This window comes from Aythya fuligula, chromosome Z (assembly GCF_009819795.1).
Source record: "Aythya fuligula isolate bAytFul2 chromosome Z, bAytFul2.pri, whole genome shotgun sequence".
NCBI classification, from domain to species: Eukaryota; Metazoa; Chordata; class Aves; order Anseriformes; family Anatidae; genus Aythya; species Aythya fuligula.
In genome coordinates, this window is record NC_045593.1 from 62,885,199 (window position 1) to 62,906,131 (window position 20,933).

Below are 20,933 nucleotides of genomic sequence, written 5' to 3' on the forward strand. Positions count from 1 at the left end.
CTTCTGCTTCAGAATGTGATGAGTAAAATTGAGATATTTTATCTATAAATGAAATTAGTTTCATTTAGATGTGATATCAATGCTGTTTTTTTGAGAAGCCTCCTACTCAATCTTTGCCTTTATAATGACCAACCACCTTGTAAAATGTTTCTTTTTTAAAGAGTTTAAAGTTTGTTGGCAATGAGAATGTGTTAGAGGGTGTGGGACTTGAGCATGACAAAAGTGATACAGAGTAAGGGGTGGATATTGTCATGGTTTTGGTTAGAATAGAGTTACTCTTCTCCACAGAGGCTCACACAACACTGTATTTTGGATTTGTGATTAAAATAATGCTGGTAACACACCAATGCTTTAGTTTTTGCAGAGCAGTGCTCATACAGAGCTGAGGATGTTTCAGCTTCTGGTGCTGCCCTGCCAGTGAGGAGGCTGGGGGTGCTCAAGGAGCTAGGAGGGGACACAGCCAGGACAGCTGGCCCAGGCTGGCCAGAGTGATGTCCCTTACCGTGTGGTTCTACGGTCAGCAATAAAAGCTGGGGTAAAGAAGGAGAAAGAGGGCGGACGTTCAGAGTGATGGTGTTTGTCTACTTGAGAAATTGTTCCGCATGCTGAGCCCTGCTTCCCTGGGAGTGGCTGAACACCTGCCTGCCAATGGAAAGCAGTGAATGGATTCCTTGCTTTGTTTCACTTCCGTGTGCAGCTTTTGCTTTACCCAGTGAACTACCTTTATCTCAACCCCTGCATTCTCCCACTTTTGCCTGTCTGATTTTCTCCTCCATCCCACCTGGGGAGAATGAGTGAATGGCTCTGTGGTGCTCAGCAGAATTAAACCACAACACTACTATACACAGACTATTTATAATCGAAAGTAATAACATGTTAATAGGGTTACAGATTGGTTTCTAAGCACTGTTCTTGAAGGGGACACCAGCAAATAACCCATCAATGATGAAAGTTACTTGAGTTCTATTTTGTACCAACAGGTACCTTATTTGACAGTGGAAATTTTATGAAGTGGAAATGATATTGAAATGGACTCTTGAGGCACAAAATAAGCAAGTAAAACTAATTAAGATCCAAGGAAAAGTGCATTCCCTATATTACGTTTAATGTAGTGAAATCTGTTCAAGAAACTTGATCTTGTCACAGAAGACATGGGGAACTCTGCTAGATGACAAAGTCTTACAAATCTTTTGCCAAGCAACAACAAATATATTTGAAAAAAAAATAATATATATATATATATATTTCCCCTGTCCAAAATACAGTTTCTTTGTAAATTGGAACAATGATAACTCAGCATATTCAGTGGAGAGAAAAGCCTGCTGCAGGCTCACAGAAGTAACTTACAGTTCAGAGTGGTTTGCTCAGGATTTTAAAAACAAATTCAATAATCAGTACACCATTTTTTGGTTTCTCTATGTAGAGAAACTCTGAAAGTTTCCTTCCCGCCACCTTCCCCCCCCCCCCCCCCCCCGGAGCCATGTATACCCTCAGTGTGTAAAAATCTGACTGACAGGAACTGAGGGCTAGCACTGGAAGCATAAACTGCGTCACTATGGCCTTGAATCTCATTATGGCCTGAGATGGTTCAAGCGTAACATCATAGCAATGCAACTCTACTGCTTTCTGTGATAAGATAATACCTTTTTGCTATGCTTCCCATATTGTGTAGTAGTACCAGCTGAGGTCAGTGTTAACTCCTGCTCTCAGCAGTTCTCTCCACTCAATAGAAAAGTGGAACTTTACCTTTTACTTTCATATTGTTCTGTTATTCAGAAAATACAGGTTCCTGTCTTGGAACCTAAATGAAATGAAACCTAACTGAAGCCAAATGATTCAGAAAGAAGAGATGAGCAGAGAGCATGTAAGGATGGGGTTCCTGGAACTCCTGCGGTACCCAGGTCTTGGTACAGATCAACAGTGTGGTTTGGGCATGGAGGTGCACTTTTGGTAGCTGTAGAAGGTGAACTAAATCATTTGATACTATTACTGACTCAAATTTAAGTTTAAGTAGCTGCAAGAGTGTCTTTCAAGGATGAAAACTGTAGAAGGCTCACTGCCTTTGTCCTTATGTTGTGGCCAACAAATTTATATGTCACCAAATGACATTATCCTGCCTCTGAAGCTTCCTACAGCCCTTTTCCTAAAACCCTTTGTAAAGACATATTTTGGTAGTGAATGAGTACATAGCAAAAAATAGTGTAACCTGTAAAAGAGCAGCAATGAATAAAAGAGTTGGTTCCATGAATCCATACCAGAAGTGTGTGATTAATTAGATTTTCTAGAGCCTACTAGATAGGAACTCTGAACAAAATTTCTCCTGGACCTGATACATTTTGAAAGTCCCTCCATTATCTAATAGGGACTGAGCTCATGAGGCATCCTTTCTATTATGCTGAATAGAAATATAGGATATCTATCTCTTACTCTGCTGCCTATCTTCATAAAACTTTATGGAATTTGTAACCTGAGACTTTCACCCCGTCCTTCAATTCTGGTTTAAACTGGTGAGGAGGTTCAAACATAACTTCAGAAGAGACTGAGAGCAGACAAGTGCACGTGTAAATATTTATCTGCACACACAATGATTGATCATTTATTAAATTGATTAATAGACTTTTTCCCTTACATTTAAAAATAAATGAATGAATAATATTTTTTTAAAAAGTGAATAAGGGCACTAGAAAAGACAGATGAAAGAGAAATGTATCTAGACATTGTAAAAGGGTTAAGTGTGCTGGGCTGGCCTTGACTGGCCACCAGTTGGCCAGCATGCTGCTCTCTTACTCCTACTCCCAAAAGGACAGGGGAAGAAAATAGGATGAAAGAACTCATGGGCTGTCGTAAGGACAGAGAAATCACTCACCAGTTACTGTCATGGGCAAAGAAGACTTAGCTAGGGGAAGATGAATTTAATTTGTTGCCAGTTAATAGCAGAATAAGGCAGCAAGAACAAAAAGCAAACTAGAAATGCCTTCTCCTCACTACCTTCTTCCTAGGCTCACCTTCAGTTTGATTCTCACTTCTACCTTTTCCTGGCCCAAGACATGCAGGGGAATGGGTGTTGCAGTCAGTCCATAAAGCTTTCTCTCCACTGCTCCTTCCTCCTCATGCTCTTCCCCTGCTCCAGTGTGGGGTCCCCCCCATGGGATGCTGTACTTCCCAAATGTCTCCAGTATGGGTCCTTTCCATGGGCTTCAGTTCCTGCCAAGCACTGCTCCCACACGGCTCCGTCCCATGGGGTCCCTCCATCCATCCATCCCCCAGGAGCAAACTGCTCCAACACGGGTCCCCCATGGGTGGGCGGCAGCTCCCCCCAGACCCCCTGCTCCTGCGTGGGCTCCTCTCCAGGGACTGCAGCTCCGGCCCGGGGGCTCTCCATGGGCCGCAGCCTCCTCCAGGCCACATCCACCTGCTCCACCGGGGGCTCCTCCACCCATGGGGGGGCTGCAGCGTGGAGATCTATTCCATGTGGGACCCACAGGCTGCAAGGGAACTGCTGCTGCCTGCCTGCAGCACCTCCTGCCCTCCTGCTGCACTCACATGGGGTCTGCAGGGCTGCTTCTCACCCCACTCTCCCAGTTGCTGTAGCACAGCAGTATTTTTCCCTTTCTTTCCTCTGCTCTCCCAGAGGCCCACCCAGCATCACTCCCTGGCTCAGCTCTGGCCAGCAGCAGGTCCCTTTTGGAGCAGCTGGAGCTGGCTCTGCTCTGACATGAGGCAGCTGCTGGGCTCTGCTCACAGATGCCACCCCTGCAGCCCCTCCTTGCTACCACAACCTTGCCATGTAAACCCAGCACAGTAACTGAAATGTGGAGGAGGCAATCATGCGTCTGTAAGTCACACCAGCAGTAGAAATTCTAGGGAATTATGAGTGTATACCATTTTGTGCAGTAAAGCAACAGAGGATCATTTTCACCATGTCCTCTCTTAAATAAACATTTCTCATTCTAATTTCACACTAGCCATACTGCCTTAAATATTTATAAGTACATAACTCATCTTAATAGGACCGTTAATAACCACAGCCAATACCTATCAGGTTACAAATTCGCTATGATACCTAAAACAAAAATGTATCACTATGTCATTTTTCTAATAAAGGGACTGAAAAAATATAAATCCTTTGCTCTTTCAGTAACCCGAGCTTGTATGTTAATACTAGATCATCAGTGATTCTTGCATCACATTTGAAGAGATAAGTAAATCTTACAACATTAACCACTAAAATCTTTTTAAAAAATCACAGAAAGACTAACTATTTTGTAATCAACTCTGACACAATACAATTAAGAGGTTAGTGCATAAAGGATATATTTTTTTCATAATTCAATAGACAGAGGATATTTCGCAAAGTAAAAAACAAGCCTGCAAATACTGCTACATAGTAAAAGTGCCCCTGAAGAGGGCAAGATAAGAATGCATAACTGTATTTGAATATGCAGGCGTATTTTAGCATTAAGCTCTGCTGCCTCTTAATGCTTCTCATTAAAAAAAAATATGTAGGTATTTGGTCATGTGGTGATAGAAGGAAATAATTCTCATTTGAGGAATATTTGCTTGGTGTAAGCCTTTGCCAGAAGGTATTTCTGAGGCCAACCCTGAAAAGAGGTTTTAAGAAGTCTTACAAGTTATTAACTTTAATAAGAAAATCTACAGCTAGTAGTTTTTATAAAAAGGTATAAGTTCATATACATGAACTACCAGGTAAAAGAATGTAGACTGAAACAAACTCAAAACCTGTTTTGGATGTAATTTTTTTCAGAATGATTTGTTCTATGTTCCCACTGTACTTTTACATCTAATATTGGCCTGAGCTTGTGCTAGAGTACCAAACTGGGTGAAGAGCTGCCTGAAAGCAGGTGAGCATTTCCTCTGCTCACAGACACAGACCTTTCTGTAAAGATTCTTTCTCAAACATATGAGACAAGACAAATCTAATGGACCTATGTCTTTGACCACGTTACAGAGTGAGTAGTTACTGACTGAGAAGCAAGTATGTTGAGAGCACTCCTAAGGGGAAAAGAGAAGCTGTCAAAACTGCACTTTGCAATTACAATTTCTCCTTGCCTACATGAAGATAATAAACCACAGAAGTTAAAACAATGGCAGCATTTACATGGCATTAGGCCCTTCTGCTTGTATGGCAATACTGAAGAGGCACTACACATGTAATACATATACAAGGTACACAATATACACATATACACACACACAACACATTCCAAATTGTGATGATTCCAATTCCAAATTGTGATGAATATGTTCATCACAATTTTTCTCAAGAATCCCTTTGGCTTGTCAGTCATGGTCTGCTTGCTTGTTCTGTTACATGCTGTTTAATTTTTCACCCCATGTTTCATGGGTTTATTCTGCTCCTCTTTTCTTAGTATGTCTTGAATCGAAACCACATACAACAGACTTGAATTTGTGACTTTGAATTTCATGATGATTTACTGAGATTAATCATAACAAAACACATATCAAACTCTCACTAACAACCAACCAAAACTAAGGACTGCTAAATCCCACATATTTATTAATTATCTAACCCACAGATCCACATGCCTGTTTCTGAAGGCAAGAGTGTGCTCCTCCTCACAGAGCAGAGAACAGAGGGAGCATGCCACAGCTCTATTGCTGTGAAAAAGCAGGCTCTTCAGCAACAGCAGGCACAGTGCATTTCGTTATCAGCTTCCACCTTCTGGCCCTGGGCAGTTCCTGGGCCTGCCCCATGACGCACTGATATGGCCGTGTTTGGGTGTCAAGTCCTCCAGTGAGCGTGTGCTGCGCAGCCTGACCAGGGTTGTGGCTTGCACCTGGAGAGTCAGAGCTGCAGGGCAGCCTCGAGGTGGTCTAGAATCACCCTTTGTGGGTTTGGAAGTGTGTTTTCATAATCTGGAGTCCAGCCCGCAGAACACTGGGGCTTAAGGCACAATTTTGTTTTCACTCTTTGTTTTCATACACTCAGCGCATATTTCAAACAGCCAGTTAGCAGGACTAGGACTTGTTGGAGCACGCAGCATATGGGTAGCAGCTACTTATCATGAAAATGTTTCTCCTACTTCACTGTAGTGTTGAATTACTCTGTGTTCAGTAGATATTTTTACCTAAATCCTTACTCCTCCAATGTGTATCTGTAGTCTGAGAATGATATATTAGATGCCTGATTTTTTTTTTTTTTTTGGCATATTGATAGTGAAAAGCTGTAACAAGCAGATAGTTTATATCATGCTCAGTGTGCCTCCACCCCACTCATCTTTACAATGTGTTAAATTCAAACACTGCTAGTTTAGTGAGCCAAGCTTCCCCTTATTTCACTAATATTTTATGAGTTCCTGTCTTAAACACCTGGAGACAAACTAACCTCTGGTGTAATTCTAGCAAGAGTTATGCTAGCTGTGAGTTCAGGCTGCACTCCTTAAAATGTAGCTTAATTTTCCAGCAGAAATATATAACAATGATTCTTTCTTTCCCAATGTGTGTACTCTCTGTGTTTTGAAACATGTCTTTTCACTTGACTAAAATAGCATCTTCCTAATTTTTCACAAAAAATAGCATTGGAGAGTCAACACAGCAATGGAAGAAGCAAGCTATGCATTAAGAAATTTGTTTTGCTGGATGCACTTGGGCCCCATCATATTCTTAACTTTCCATACAAAACCTATCATAATAGTGAATTACTATCCTTGTGAGCTGTTGTGTACACAAGATTGCAAATTTGGTATCAGAACAGGGTCTGAAGAATAATTTTGCAGAATCACATGCTTTTTCTGTAGGAAAGCAAGATGATGCTATTAAGACATGGGAACTAGTAACAGATCTGTGTTCATAATTATGAAAGTCTAATGTGACTCTTTCAAGTCTGCTATGGTCAGTCATGTGGTGGTGGTTATCAAGCTGATGGCTAGCTAAACTCAACCACACCGCTCTCTCACTCCCCCTATACCCCCTACTGAAAAGAGCAGGGGGAGAAAACAGGATGATGAAAAAGGGCTCACATATTGAGGTAAGGACAGCTTAATTATAGAGAAAAACAAGCAAAGTCTGCACAGAAGTAAAAGGAGAAAACAGTTATTCTCTATTTCCCAACAAGCAGTGTTCAGCCATGTCTCAGGAAGGAGGGTCTCAACATGTCGCAAGTTGCTTGGGAGGACGGGCGCTTTCCTAACAAGAGCCCCTTCCCCAAAAGTCCCTTCGGGCATTTTGGGCCAGCTGCCTTGGTGCATTTCCCCCCCGGGGCTGCCCACCCCATCCTGCTGGCTCTGTGGGGCTGGGGGCCAGCCCTGGTGCTGTGCCAGCTCTGCCCCACTGCAGACAAAACAACTGGGGCCTGGGGCCGCAGGTGCGGGGCACAGTGCTGCATGGGCTGCTGCAGGACGGCCAGCTCCATCCCAGCCGGGCCCAGCACACAACGTGACTGCTGATACCAAGGCATGGGATCTTTATCTTCCTAAGGTACACAGCTTAATTCTCAGAGCAGAATTACACTGAAGCGAGCTTTGCATACAGCTTTGGTAGAGCTCTCTTTAAGAGGTATTTTTCAGGCACCTACACTCTACACTGTTTATTTGCTATCTATTGGCCCAGTTGTCCACTTAAGTTCACACTTGAGGAATAGTTTGCTCTGGGTCCAAGTATTCTCCTGACTAAATGATGACTACAAAGTAGCAGCCGTCAAAAGTGAATCCTGTGCCATGTCTAAAAGCCTTTTTTTTTTTTTTTTTTTAACTTAGCCTCTGTGTAGGCTTGTTTCACCCAAGGGGTTACTTACTGGTCTAAAGAATATTTAAGGAATGGACAAATTTCCCATACAGCAAAAGGACAAAACAACTTCCCTTGGAGTTCCATCTTGAAATATTATTTAAATTTTACAAAATCTAGAGCAAGTAGTACTTTACGGTGAGGAGAGTGAGGACTGTGATGATCTTACCCATTTGTATTTAATATCACTCAGCTAAATTACATAATTTATGACTGGACGGATATCAGTGCTTCTTTTTTTTGGCCACTGCCAATTGTAGGCTATTGCAAGGACATACAATTCAGCAGCCTAATGCTGCAACAAAACAAAGCAAAACATTTTTCTTCATTTTACAATACAGTTTTATATTTATAATGATTATTTGTGCTTCTACTAACTAAATACTCACCAGCAGCACCAACAGCGTGCTGCCGGTACCTGTGGAGTAAGTTAGATGGAGTTACGGGATAAGCCGCGTATCCCCTGCCAGCGCACGTTGGCAGGCCCTCCCCCCTGCCGTTAACGGCCGTTAACGGCCGCCAACGGCCGCCCCTCGGCGGGAGGAGCCGGCGGCCGCCCCTCCCGGCGCGCTGCCGTCACGACGCTGCCCCCGCCCGCTCCGTGCCCGGTGCCGGTGCCGGTCCCGCAGGGCTCCCCCGGGCTCCCCGCGGTGCTCGCAGCCATGGCCCGGCCCTGCGCTGCCGGTGCCGGTGCCGGTGCCGGTGGCGGCGGCGGCTTCCCCCGGCAGCCCGGCGGCCCGCAGGGGGGCTCCTCGTCGGGCCGCGGGCGCGGCCGGGCGCTGAAGGATATCCGCGTGGACGAGGAGGTGGAGATCGCCGTCAGCGCGGCCCTGGAGCGGTTCCGATACGGGGACGAGAAAGGTGCGCGGAGAGGGACCGGGGGGGGGCTGGGCACGGCCGGAGCAACGCCGCCTCGCTCCTTCTTCTTGTTTATTTTTTATTTTTTTTGTCTTAGAGATGGAGTTCCCTTCTTCCTTGACGAACACCGAGCGGGCCTTCGTGCACCGGCTGTGCCAGTCGCTCGGGCTGGTATCGAAGAGCAGAGGGTAAGCAGCCCGCGGGGTGCGGGGACGAGCGGCCGGGTGCACAAAACCCCTGGCACGCTCGGTGGCTTGTCCATTAATTAACTGCTGCAGCGAGTGCTCCAGGCCCTGGAAAGAGTTCCCTGCCCTGCTGTCTGCCCAGGAGGTTTGCACACAATCTGATAGCTACAGGTAAAACGCCAGAAGAGCGCTTCTAAGAAGTGCAAGAGAACAGGATTCATACATGGGTATTCACAATTCCCCGCCCCCCCCCCCCCTCCTTCTCTGATCTTTCAAAGAAGGAATCCGTGTTTATTGACCTGATAAGCTCGCATAAAAACTGAGAACCTGATTCCTGGGCGAGCTAAAGTGAAAAAAACAACGAGAAAAGGGAAAGTTGAAGGACAAACCCAGAAATTTAGGATCCCGCATGTAACCTGTGTGTGGGTGTGTGTGTGTAGAGTGTTGTAAAACTGCAGCAGTATTTGCTGTTACTCATTTCTGGTGGTACTTTGTGATTCTTGCTAAAGGAGTGTAACCTGCTAATTCTCTGAACTGTGCTTACCTGCCTTATTTCAGTGGGTGCTGTTCAGGTCAACTTGTTATGAGTGAGTAGCTTGATTTCAGGAGAGTTTATTGAATTGCTTGAATGCTTTTCAGGTGAAGTTACGCTGCTCTACACTGGTTCTGGTCTTGGGGTAGCACAGCTGATTTTTGCTGCAGATACCTGGGCCAATAAATTGGGTTGAACTTGTGTATCTTTGCATCATATTTTGGGAATGTGAAGTGTTAGAAAGCTTTAGCACAAGTGCCGAAACAGTCAGCAGGAAGACACTGGAGTTATACTGTACCTATTCCAAACAGTAAACCCTGCTTGAATCCCCACTGATTCCTCATAGAGCTACCTAAGTGTTTCTGAGTGACTTCCAAGTATGGTATACTGTTTGCAGTGTTTTTTGGAGCATTCAGGGTGACTTGAAACTTGGAAAATAGTTGAAATTTAATCAGATGGGGAAAGAAAAAAAAAAAAAAGAGTATTCTCTTAGAAAGGCTAAACCTTTTTTTTTTTTTTTTTTTTTTTGACTATGATAATACATTGCACATTATGGAAACATAAATCTCCTTTTAAAATAAATTCAAGTATTCTTAGACTTGGTGTCCCCAGATTAGCTCCATAATGACACTTGCAATAATTTTTAGTTACCTGTCTTTAACAGCTTGATTGTTATCAACTTCCATCACTGTATTTCTAAATAGAGTATAATTTTAATATTAATATTCATTACTGTGCCTGTGGCAATGAGTGCATAAATAAGGAAAACTGTTTCTTGGGAACCACAGGTCAATGCTGTGCGTCCTTATTTTTTTTTTTTCTTTACATTAAGGAAGCACATGTTGAATACTTAAAGAAACTGAATTATAAACTCTTCATAGCAACTACGTTTTCCTGTGGACGGTTGTGGTGGGTTGACCGTAGATAGCAGCCAGGTTCCCACTTCACCTGTCTCTCACTTTCCCACCTCATCAGGAGGGGGAGAAAATACAATGAAAAAATCTGTGGGTTGAGATAGGGACAGGGAGATCACTCACTGATTATTGTCACAGGTAAAATCAACTCAACTTGGGGAAGATGATTTTATTGTCAATTAATAACAGAGTAAGGCAGTGAGAAATAAAACTAAAAATCCTTTCCCTGCCATGTGCCTCCTTCTGCCTCACTCTCTCTGAGTGCAGGAGGATGAGGAGTGGGGGCTGTGGTCAGTCCATGATTCTTCATCTCTGCTGCTCCATCTTCCTGACGCTTTTCTTTCCCAGTGTGGGGTCCCTCCCATGCTGTACAAATACTTGATGAGCTGCTACAACACAGGCCATGAGAAGGGCTGCAGTTTTTTCATACCAGAGGGTGCAGTCCTTTAGGAACAGACTTTTCCAGCATGGGTGCATCACGTGCTGCAGTTCTTGCTGGAAACCTGCTCCTGCAGGGGCTCTCCATGGGCCGCAGCCTCCTCCAGGCCACATCCACCTGCTCCACCGGGGGCTCCTCCACCCATGGGGGGGCTGCAGCGTGGAGATCTGCTCCACGTGGGACCCATGGGCTGCAGGGGGACAGCCTGCTCCACCAGGGGCCTCTCCCTGAACAGGCCGCAGGGGAACTTCTGTTCTGGCACCTGCAGCACCTCCTGCCCTCCTGCTGCACTCACCTGGGGTCTGCAGGGCTGTTTCTCTCACATTGTCTCACCCCACTCTCCCAGCTGCTGTTTTTCTTCTTGCTTTTCTGTTACTTCTATTTGTTAATTTTTAACTTCTAAATCTCTTTCCTATCTAGAAATGATTTTTGTGTAATACCTCTCAGTATTGATTGATACGGTGATTGGCGGAATTCACTATCTTTTGGGAAGCAAATGTAACGATCAACTTTAAAAAAATAAATAAATAAAAAATGTAGCGGACCAGCATTACATTATGGAGACCTAATTGTGGTGTGCTGGGCATAGGCATGCAAAGCCTGCAATGTCTCTGCATTATTACCTTAAGGTAACAGTGGGAGGCTTTGGTGTTGGATACTGAGGATGCTTCTCTCACTTTGATTATGTGTTACTTGGCAAAGGAAATTTCTAGTTATAACCTTTTATTCAAAACTAATCTGACAGCAGTCTTGGAAGAATTACAGTGAAATATCATTGCATAGAGGTAGATAAGTTACTTATTCGTATTTTTTTTCCTCTCCCAGAAAAGGATCAAATCGATACCTGACTGTAAGGAAGAAAGATGGATCAGAAGTAATTCATGCAGTAATGACTTGTTGTTTGGTTCCAACGACAAAACATGCCATTCAGAGGTTGATTCAGAGATTTCCTGTCACAAGCAAAGAACGAACAGAACTTCTGCCAAAGACTGAGCGAGGAAATGCATTTGCTGTGGAAGCTGGTAAGTACAGTGTATCTGATGTGGACTTGTGCATCAGTATGGCTTAGGGGAGAAAAATACCACACGAACACGACACCACAACACAACCCAGCCACATAAAACCACACTGATTTCAGTCTCCTCTTGCATTCCAATGGAGAGACCTCACCCTAGATAAAGCTATTAATTGACTCGATCTTCAGTTCTTAATACAGCGTGGCTTCAGGCTGGTTTCATGAAGTATTACTTAGGCAATCGTGCCACGCACATTCTGATGTTTCCCTTGTGCAGAATTAATTTTGAATCTTTTAGCCACTTCAAAACAAATTCTTACAAGTTCTGTGAAGTTGAACTGAAGAGAGAAATGCTACCAAGTCCACTGCATAAGAATAGCCTGTGAGAAAGTGAGGTTGTTCTTCTTGTAGGTATTCATGTTCTTGATAACACAAGTTTAATTTTGTCTCGTCTTCTAGCTGTAAACTTGTTTCCAAAGAGCTTAATGTCCAGACTTTTTGATTCCCAGAACATCAAAGAGTCCGCTGGAAGGCATGCTTCTGATATGTTTTATTATTATTATTTTTTTTTAAAAACAATCATTTGAATAAGGTTATTGCTTTAACAGTTGTATGCAAGAGTTTCATTATATTTCTGTGCTCAAAGATGTGCAAAGGTGTGCTGCACTTCTACCAATATGGGTAGAATAGGAAAACAGCCTATTTCATTGGGTATTTCAGATTTATGATGGTTCATGCTCCAAGTGGTTTCTTTTCTAGTTTTCTTTAAATGATGTTTTAGTTCTACAGTTTTTGACTGTAATCTGTTAGCCTATGTCTCTCTTGGTAAGACGATGCTTCTTGTAATCTGTTAAACATCTTTAGTACATGCCATTGGATTTACAGAAGGCTTTTTATTCTTCTAGGAAAAAAAAAGGGGATTTTAGAACAGCATTTACAATGCTGAATTTGAAGTAATTACTTCTGAATGTATACAGTTTCTTTGAATACTTACGCATTTCTTTCTAATCCATGGTAATGTCATATTTGGGTTTAGGGTTCTAGATACAGTGTAGTTGACTTCTGTTACTTAAGATCAATCTTGCAGACTAGAACATAAAGTTATATAGAATTTACTGATAGGAAGTAATAGAAGAACAGGCAGAATGAAAGAGTGGATATGAATCACTGCCGAGTTACTTCTCAGAAGTAATTTTTCAAGGCCAGGCTGGATGTGGCTCTGGGCAGGCTGCTGTAGTGGTTGGCAACTCTGCCCAGAGCAGAAGGGTTGAAGCTAGATGATCTTTAAGGTCCTTTTCAACCCAGGCCAATTCTATGAAGTAATATTTTTCAGTTTGGAATAACTTATTTCTCTTTATTTAACTATGCAGTGAATATTTCTAGGCAAACTATGGAGGTGTGAATGCGTAAACATGAAAAAAACACCAGGCTGTTTTTCTCAAGTTTAGTTTCTATTTTTTTGTTTTTTCATGACATTTTTTGACTTTGAGTAAAGTACTGGAAAAGTCTGCTTTTGTTTAAAACATTTGTGGAATTAGTAACTCCTTTAAACGATATTTATTTCAAGCACCATAATAGAATATGGAACTATAAACATTTCTTATAAATACATGATGGGTGCATTGCTTTATCTGTAGGGATGCATACCAGGTCAGGAATGCTTCACCATCGTACAAAAATGAACAATATCTTAATGACCTTCTTTGGTATCTGTTTCTTCGCATACATACCTAAACTGTTAAATTCTCTCCACAGAAAACAGAGAAATCAACAAGGCAAGTGGACGGCTGAACAGTGGTATCCCTCAGGTTCCTGTGAAAAGAGGGGAATCGGAGTTTGATTATTTCAGGCAGTCACTACCAGTTTTTGAAAAACAGGAGGAAATTGTCAAAATAATCAAGGAAAATAAAGTTGTTCTAATTGTGGGAGAGACTGGATCAGGAAAAACTACTCAAGTATGTATATTTATTTCTCTTAAAAAAACTGTTTTTACAAAACTAACACAATTTTTGTAACATGTAAGTAGTAAGGGTTTCTTTGACTTCTCAGGCTTTTATTTTCCTATATAGTAAAGTCTTTGTCTAAATTCACTTTTGTGCTTTTGAAATACTAATTCCGCAGGTACTTATTAAAAGTGTAAATTGGTCTACGTAATTTTCTGATAGTTACTAGTTTTCATTAAAATAGCTCCATTCTTACCAATTATTTATGTTATTATTTTGTTTAGTTCTTTTTCTTCTACAGCTAGTTCTGGTTTTAGTATCAAGAGTAGAATATTGTTATGATGAAAAGAAAAGTCGTTTACAGGTATTTTTATAGGTTCAGCTTTTTTTTTTTTTTTGTGAAGCAGATTACATTTCTAAGCTAATAATTTTTTCCTGTCTTCCTGATGTTCCAAGTACATTTCAAGTAGTAATTCTGTTGTGAATGCTCTTGCAACGCCGCTAGTACTGAGATGTGGTTAAGTTCGTTCAGTGTGGTTAAAAACACCCTGTAACTTCATCAAACTAACAAGTAACTTGAAAACACTTCTTATAGATTCCTCAGTTCCTTCTTGATGACTGTTACAAAAATGGAATTCCCTGTCGTATATTTTGCACTCAGCCAAGACGTTTGGCAGCTATTGCTGTGGCTGAACGAGTGGCGGCAGAAAGAAGAGAAAAGATTGGCCAGACAGTTGGTTATCAGATCCGATTAGAAAGCAGGTACTAACAGTATTTCTTTGAGGCAATTGATCTTGTGATGGTATCTTGAATCTCGTGTACATTGAAACTATAGTATATTGGGGATAAAACCTAGTAAACAGCCAAGTGTATAAAATGTAGGTAGGATGTGCAATTCCAGGCAGTGGAGTATTTACAGAAGACAGTTTTCCTCCTGTAGTCTGTAGTTACATGTAGTAGATTTTCTCACATGTTTTGCAGGTGCATTCACATCATTTCTGGGGGGAGAAGGAAACTTCTATTATTTTCAGAGCAAGTCTACATTTTCCTCTACTTTTTACTCCCCACATTTTGTCTTGTAATGCGTGTAGGTCCAAAAGTTCTGCAAGCTTTAATGGTAGGTAGGAGGGCCAGTGTGCTTTAAGGAGGGCTTTATAGTGACAGTTTATAGGGGATTTAAAAAGGAAAATAAGATAACAAAATATTAATGATGAAGCTGATCATTATTTACCAGTCTAGTCTGGAATAAATTTAATGTTTCAACTCTTCTTTTTTAAGGTGTTAAGTGATACAGGAGTAGAGATTTCTAGGTTGTGTGAGAAATATTTTCCCAAAGCAGACCAGGAATGGATGAAATTCTGGAGATTGTGCAGGATGTCTAGACTCCCCAACTTGTGTAGATGGATGAGATTCTCGTAGTTGGGAAATGAATGAGAAGATGGCAAAGGGTATGACTGGCTATGTTGTTCATAGAAATGAAGATAGCTAATAAAAATAAGTACAGTTGAACAACAGAGCCAAGTTAAAGAAGAATTTGAGTATGTGTACAAAAGCTTAAAAGCTTATTAAGAGAGATAAAGATCTAGAAAAGATGAATTGCAAATGAGGTCACAGAATCATAGAATGGCTTGGGTTGGAAGGGACTTGAAAGATCACCTAGTTCCAACCTCTCTGCCACAGGCTGGCAGGCACGCTACCTACTAGATCAGGTTGCTCAGGGCCTCATCTAACCTCGTCTTGAACACCTCCAGGAATGGGGCATCCACAGCTTCTCTGGGCAGCCTGTGCCAGTGCCTCACCACCCTCTGAGGGAAGAAAGTTAATAATTATTGTATGGAAATACTACAATGGTTGAGTAAGAAGAACAAAGTTGGATCTAAAGAGCAGTTGGAAGCAGTTCCTTAAAAAGAATAAATAGGATTCTCAAAAGAAAGGACAAAAGAGAGAGAAGGCATTATTTCCAACGTTGGGTAAAAAAAAAAAAAAGGGGGCTGTTTATGGTAACACATGTGTTTTATTGTTTTCGTTTTACTGTTAGATAGCAATGATGATTTCTAGAAAAGGCTGCTGGAGAGGAGTACATTTTGGAATATTGAATCCTTGAACTTAGTATGATGTAGGAGGATTTTTGAAAAGCAGGATGAAACTTAGAAAGTATATGATAAGTAGTGAGTTTATATGCTGTCGAAAAAAGAACTCTAGGGTATGATAGCAAGGACTTTTTTAGAACTTAAGCTGGCAGTACTGGAGAAAGCAGTGGCAACTGCTGTCTTACTTGCAAAACTAACTCTGTCATAGGTACTAGAATAGTAGCTTTTCCAGATCTTGAAACTCTTTAAGAGAAAAAATGATTCATTTGAAAGGATTTCACCTGATTCAGTCAAGTATAGTCAAATGCAAATAGTTCAGTACAAGCATGTTGAAAAATTGGAACTTGTTTTTGTAAAGCAATCCACACAATTTTCTGCTAGACTACAATTGTCTACTAACTAGACAACAGAGATTCTAAAGGTTTTTTCATTTGTTCATATATTTATTTAAATGTGATCCTCACTTTGCTAATGAATCCACTGTCTGAAGTTTTGGAATATAAACACCAACATTCTGTAGGCGTTCTCTGGGAATAGGCATAGTTTTAAACTATGAATTTTTTGTGAGAAGACCGTACTTTTGGTGAGTAGCTGTTCAATACTTTAATTTTCAGTAATGAAAAGATAGCATGCATTTAAATGGTGTAAAAGACTGAAGTATCTTTATGAACTGTTCAATAGGGTTTCTCCAAAGACACTGTTAACATTTTGCACTAATGGCATACTACTTCGCACACTAATGACAGGAGACAGTGCTCTATCAACAGTGACACATGTTATTGTGGTAAGAGTCCCGTTTTTCATGTGAGATGAAACAACACGTATTGATAATAGAAGACGAGATCCTAGTTTTCTTAATTCTAACATGACTTTTTTTCTAGTTTACTGAGCCTATTTTAACGTGTGTGTGTGTTATGTATATTTTTTTTCTTTTGTAAAAGTATCTTATTGTAAGTTCATGCCAATGATTAATTAAGGTATGATGAAGCAGTTGTGGCATACAGAGCTCTATTTTTTTCCTAACTTCCTCTGTCAGAAAGCATAAAAGCTTTAGGCTTATGTGGATATGATTCAATATGATACTGTTAGAATTTCTTGTATTATATACTACTTTTTGCAGTAGTTATTTCTCTAGTCTGTTTGTTAGTACAAATGTTTTCAAAATAAGTAGTATAACTTTCAGCAAATTACCAAAGTGTTTTTTCGATTGATTTTTTCCATTATGGAGATTTAGAACTCAGTGAACCAGCAAGTGAATCATCTTGCAAGATTTTTCCCTATTTCTGAAAACAGGAAAAAATAAAAATAATTCTATGTACTTGCCTGTTTAATGGAAGTATGAGAATGTTTTATATAATTTTGACTTCAGCTTCAAAATGTTGTGTTTGGGTTCCTGCTTGATAAATTAATAATGTGGAAGATAAATTAATAATGTGGAAGAAAATAGGAAGAAAAACTGACAATTATTAGATTAATCAGCTGTATACCTTAATTCGTGTTAAGTTTTCTACATGACTTAATCAATTTTTCTGGTTGTGTGGTATATATTTCTTCAAATGCTCATAAATTCTGAAGTGAGAGTGTATTAAAATAAGACGTAGGAACAGTGGTTCTTGTCAGGATCTTGGAGATGAGATTCATTAAAATATAAGAGTTTCAGAAGTTCACTTCAGCTTCTGAAGTCAAGCTGTCTGTGGCTTATACGTTATACAGCACAATCTGTTCTGATACTGTTGTGAAACTTTGGAAAAGTTTTCGACTTCTGGATACTTTGTAAAAAAAATCCTTAGATAAACTATTTAGAATACTACATTTTAATGTATCATTAATGTATAAATGAATTATATATTTTCATTCAAGAAGTTCATATTTGTGAAAGGTTATAATCTTAGATCTGTGGTGTTTATCTGTTGGTTTCTTTTTCTTTTGTTTTAGGATGAAGTACATGAGAGGGATAGATTCAGTGACTTCTTGTTAATAAAACTGAGAGATGTATTGCAGAAACAGAGTAATTTAAAACTAATCATTTCTAGTGCTGCTCTAGATGCGAATCTCTTTATTAGGTATTTTGGAAGTTGCCCCGTAATACACAGTAAGTATTTTTGTAAACTGAAACTTGAGTATACCTGCCTAGAATTTATAGTTCTTAATAAACCATAGCAGAGCATTCTGAGCAAGGGAACATGAACACTGAGTGAAAGTTAGAATAATGTTTGTCCTTTTATTTTGTTTTGCCATTTTTAAAAACTTTTTGCAGCCATTTCAGAATGAAGTATTTTATCACAGGAGGTATGGTAAGTGCAGGAGTGCCCTGTTGTAATGTTCAGTTGAAGCAAAGGAGAAGTTCTTAATGTACTGACTTCCAGGGTGCAACTTCCTGGAGGCGGGAATCTAGAAATTAAACATGATTTCACTATCATCAAAATGTTTTTCGGAAGAAACCTCAATTATGTTGTGTGGTTTTCCAGTTTACTCTTCTTGCAGCATCCTGTTAATTTATATCAATATATTTATGCAGAAAACAGATACCTCTCTTTCGTTTACCTCAGTGGTTATACTTTGACTACATACTACTAGTCTACACAGGCTAATCACAATTTAAGATTCTTAGCTTTTCTTAGCTTTTTGCATTTTTGAGAATTTAAAAGAAGAAGGCAGTTGTTTAGATAATGTATCTGTTAAGGTCTTTAAAAAAAAAAAAAAAAAAAAAAAAAGATTTGATCCTCCTTCAGTGATGTAGACTGTAAAACCCTGACCACGGCTACCAGCACTTTGCATACAACAGGAACCCACAGCCACACAGTTTGTGATCAGTGTTAGAAGCCTTCTCCCTGACAGCTTTTAAAGATACGTTCAAGCTGGTTCTTTCTGAAGAAGAGAGAAGTTTTGGGTAACTGAAACTTGACTATGGCAGATGTCTGCTAAGGGACCAGAAATTAAAATCTAGAGAATTTTTTCCTTTGAAAAAGTATCCTTTCATGTCTGTTAGAACGGTCTAGAACATAGTGATATTGAAAAAGAAATCAGGGTAGATTATTAGGAGATGAAGACCGTTTGGAATATCTCACTTGTTACAACTTACTCAGCAAAAAAAAGGCTGAAGTGATTAAAGAAATTGAGGGAAGAAGTACATCTCACATTTCTTGGGGGGAAAAAAAATTTCAATACAAAATGACAATCTTCTTGTGGGATCTTGCGCTAAAGTTACATTACTGCTATGTCTGTAATTCAGGTGGCAGTCTTACACAGTGAATTCTTCAACACTAGATGGAAAAAGGTTATTTTCTTTTTCTCGATTTGATAAAATTGCAATGAATAAGCTGTCAAATGCATATATCTCAATGCTTTGATAGCATCAAAGAGGTTAATGAAAAACAATGTACCCAGCTGACATTCCCATTTTAAATCTTGTTTTGTGGCTCAGTAATCTTAAGAAAGCAAACTCTTGGTGAAGATAGTCTTACAGAATTTGTCAAGAAAAGTAATAATTCCTTAAACCAGGACCTTATAATTTTTAATTGACTTTTAATGTTTACAAAAACACTTGTTTGATTAAGATTGTCGATGAAACTAGAAAGTACTTAATACTTTATGAATTATCTGTATTTTCAGTACAAGGAAGGCCTTTTGAAGTTAAAGAGATGTTTTTAGAGGACATTTTACGAAGCACTGGATATACAAACAAAGAGATGTCAAAGTACAAAAAGGAGAAACAGCGAGGTTGGTATACATCTTAATTGTGAGAGTGGGCAATGAGGCTAATTGAGTGTTTCAACTATTAAATAGGATGATCTGATGTGTTAAAGTTCCAAAGCTGGGATGTTAAGTAAGGCAGGATTAGATAACAGTTACTATCTTTAACCTCCTAATGTTTGTTACTGATTAAAAAAACCCTCTAACTTCCTTTCAATAGTTGTATACTTCTGGCTTTCAGTTTTTAGATGTTTTATTTTTCCTAAATATTATGATACAGAATTGCATGTTGAATACAGAAGCAAAAGACAGTATGTTGATTTTTTGGGGTACAAATTTAAAAAGTCCTGCACTTTTTAATGACTGCCATTATATCTTCCAGAGAAATGGTTTATATTTTCACTGCTTTCTTCATGCATGGGTATACTTAATAAATATTAACCCAGAGACATTATCTTACTTGAACTTAACGAATTTTAAGACAATTATATTAAGTAGATATATTTTTTGAGAAAAGTTTTCCTAACAACTTAAAGTAATGATTCCAGTGTCTAGAAAAAAACAAAACAAAAAATGAATCTGCAACAAACAATCTGAACTTTGTGTTGCTCAGCTTCAATCCCAATGGATAGCAAAGTTCACTTAGAAGAGTATCCTTTACTATTTTTTCTTTTTGCATGCAAAAAGTAGTTGTTACATGTAGGAGATATTTCACTTTTCTCTATTTTTTCTGTTCTGAAGAAAAATTGGACATAATTGTGTAGATAGAGAACTCCGTTGAAACTCTGTTGAATGCAGTTGAGTTGGAATACTGATGGCTTACCCGTAACACCCAAATGATTTTTTTTTTTACCTTATTCTTAGAGCAGACATTTAAAATAGTACACTTTGGGTGCCCTTAATCACAGAACTTATATTGAACTGGTACCAGCATTCTCGACTGAATAAAAGAGAATGCAGTAGGTAAAACTTTATGACTTGATGTAACTATATTTTATAACCAAAACCCATGGATGATTAAAATGATTGTAAAACCTCTTTTGGAAATATCTTATACCTTCTAGAAGTAAAACAGCAAAGCACTCTTACTGAGTGGTATTCTGCTCAAGAAGATAGTAGCAAGCCAGAATCTCAGAGACAAAGATCTGTTCCAAATCTATCTGAAGAGTATAATCTGATGGATGATGGGGGTGACACAGTATTTAATCAACTGGTAAGTTTTTCCATTTGCTGGAAGAGATGTTTTAAATTTGTAGTATAGTTATCCATTTAAAAACTGGTTTATAAAGGTAGTGGGAGAATCAAGTACCATTCATTGTAGGAGAAGATTGTGTCTGAAACCACCTAAGGAACCTGAGTGTGCTCAAGTCCATGGGATCTGATATGTGGCATACAAGGGTCATGAGGAAACTGGGAGATGAAATCGCTAAGACATTACTCTTTGAAAAGTCATGGCAGTCTGGTAGAGTTTCCGGTAACTTGAAAAGGGGAAACATAACT

At 39.8% G+C, this 20,933-nt stretch overlaps 1 protein-coding gene across 1 annotated transcript in view; it reads left to right on the forward strand.

The window, feature by feature from the left end:
• The first annotated feature begins 8,519 nt into the window (after positions 1-8,519).
• Positions 8,520-20,933, forward strand: part of YTHDC2 (YTH domain containing 2) — a 33,616-nt gene continuing 21,202 nt past the window's right edge. Inside the window, exons 1-9 of the mRNA XM_032205922.1 lie at positions 8,520-8,625; positions 8,720-8,810; positions 11,518-11,714; positions 13,463-13,662; positions 14,246-14,412; positions 16,422-16,524; positions 17,676-17,832; positions 19,353-19,460; positions 20,498-20,646. Of these exons, the coding sequence (XP_032061813.1) occupies positions 8,722-8,810; positions 11,518-11,714; positions 13,463-13,662; positions 14,246-14,412; positions 16,422-16,524; positions 17,676-17,832; positions 19,353-19,460; positions 20,498-20,646 (1,170 nt within the window). The 5' untranslated portion in view covers positions 8,520-8,625; positions 8,720-8,721. The remainder of the gene's footprint in view (positions 8,626-8,719; positions 8,811-11,517; positions 11,715-13,462; positions 13,663-14,245; positions 14,413-16,421; positions 16,525-17,675; positions 17,833-19,352; positions 19,461-20,497; positions 20,647-20,933) is intronic.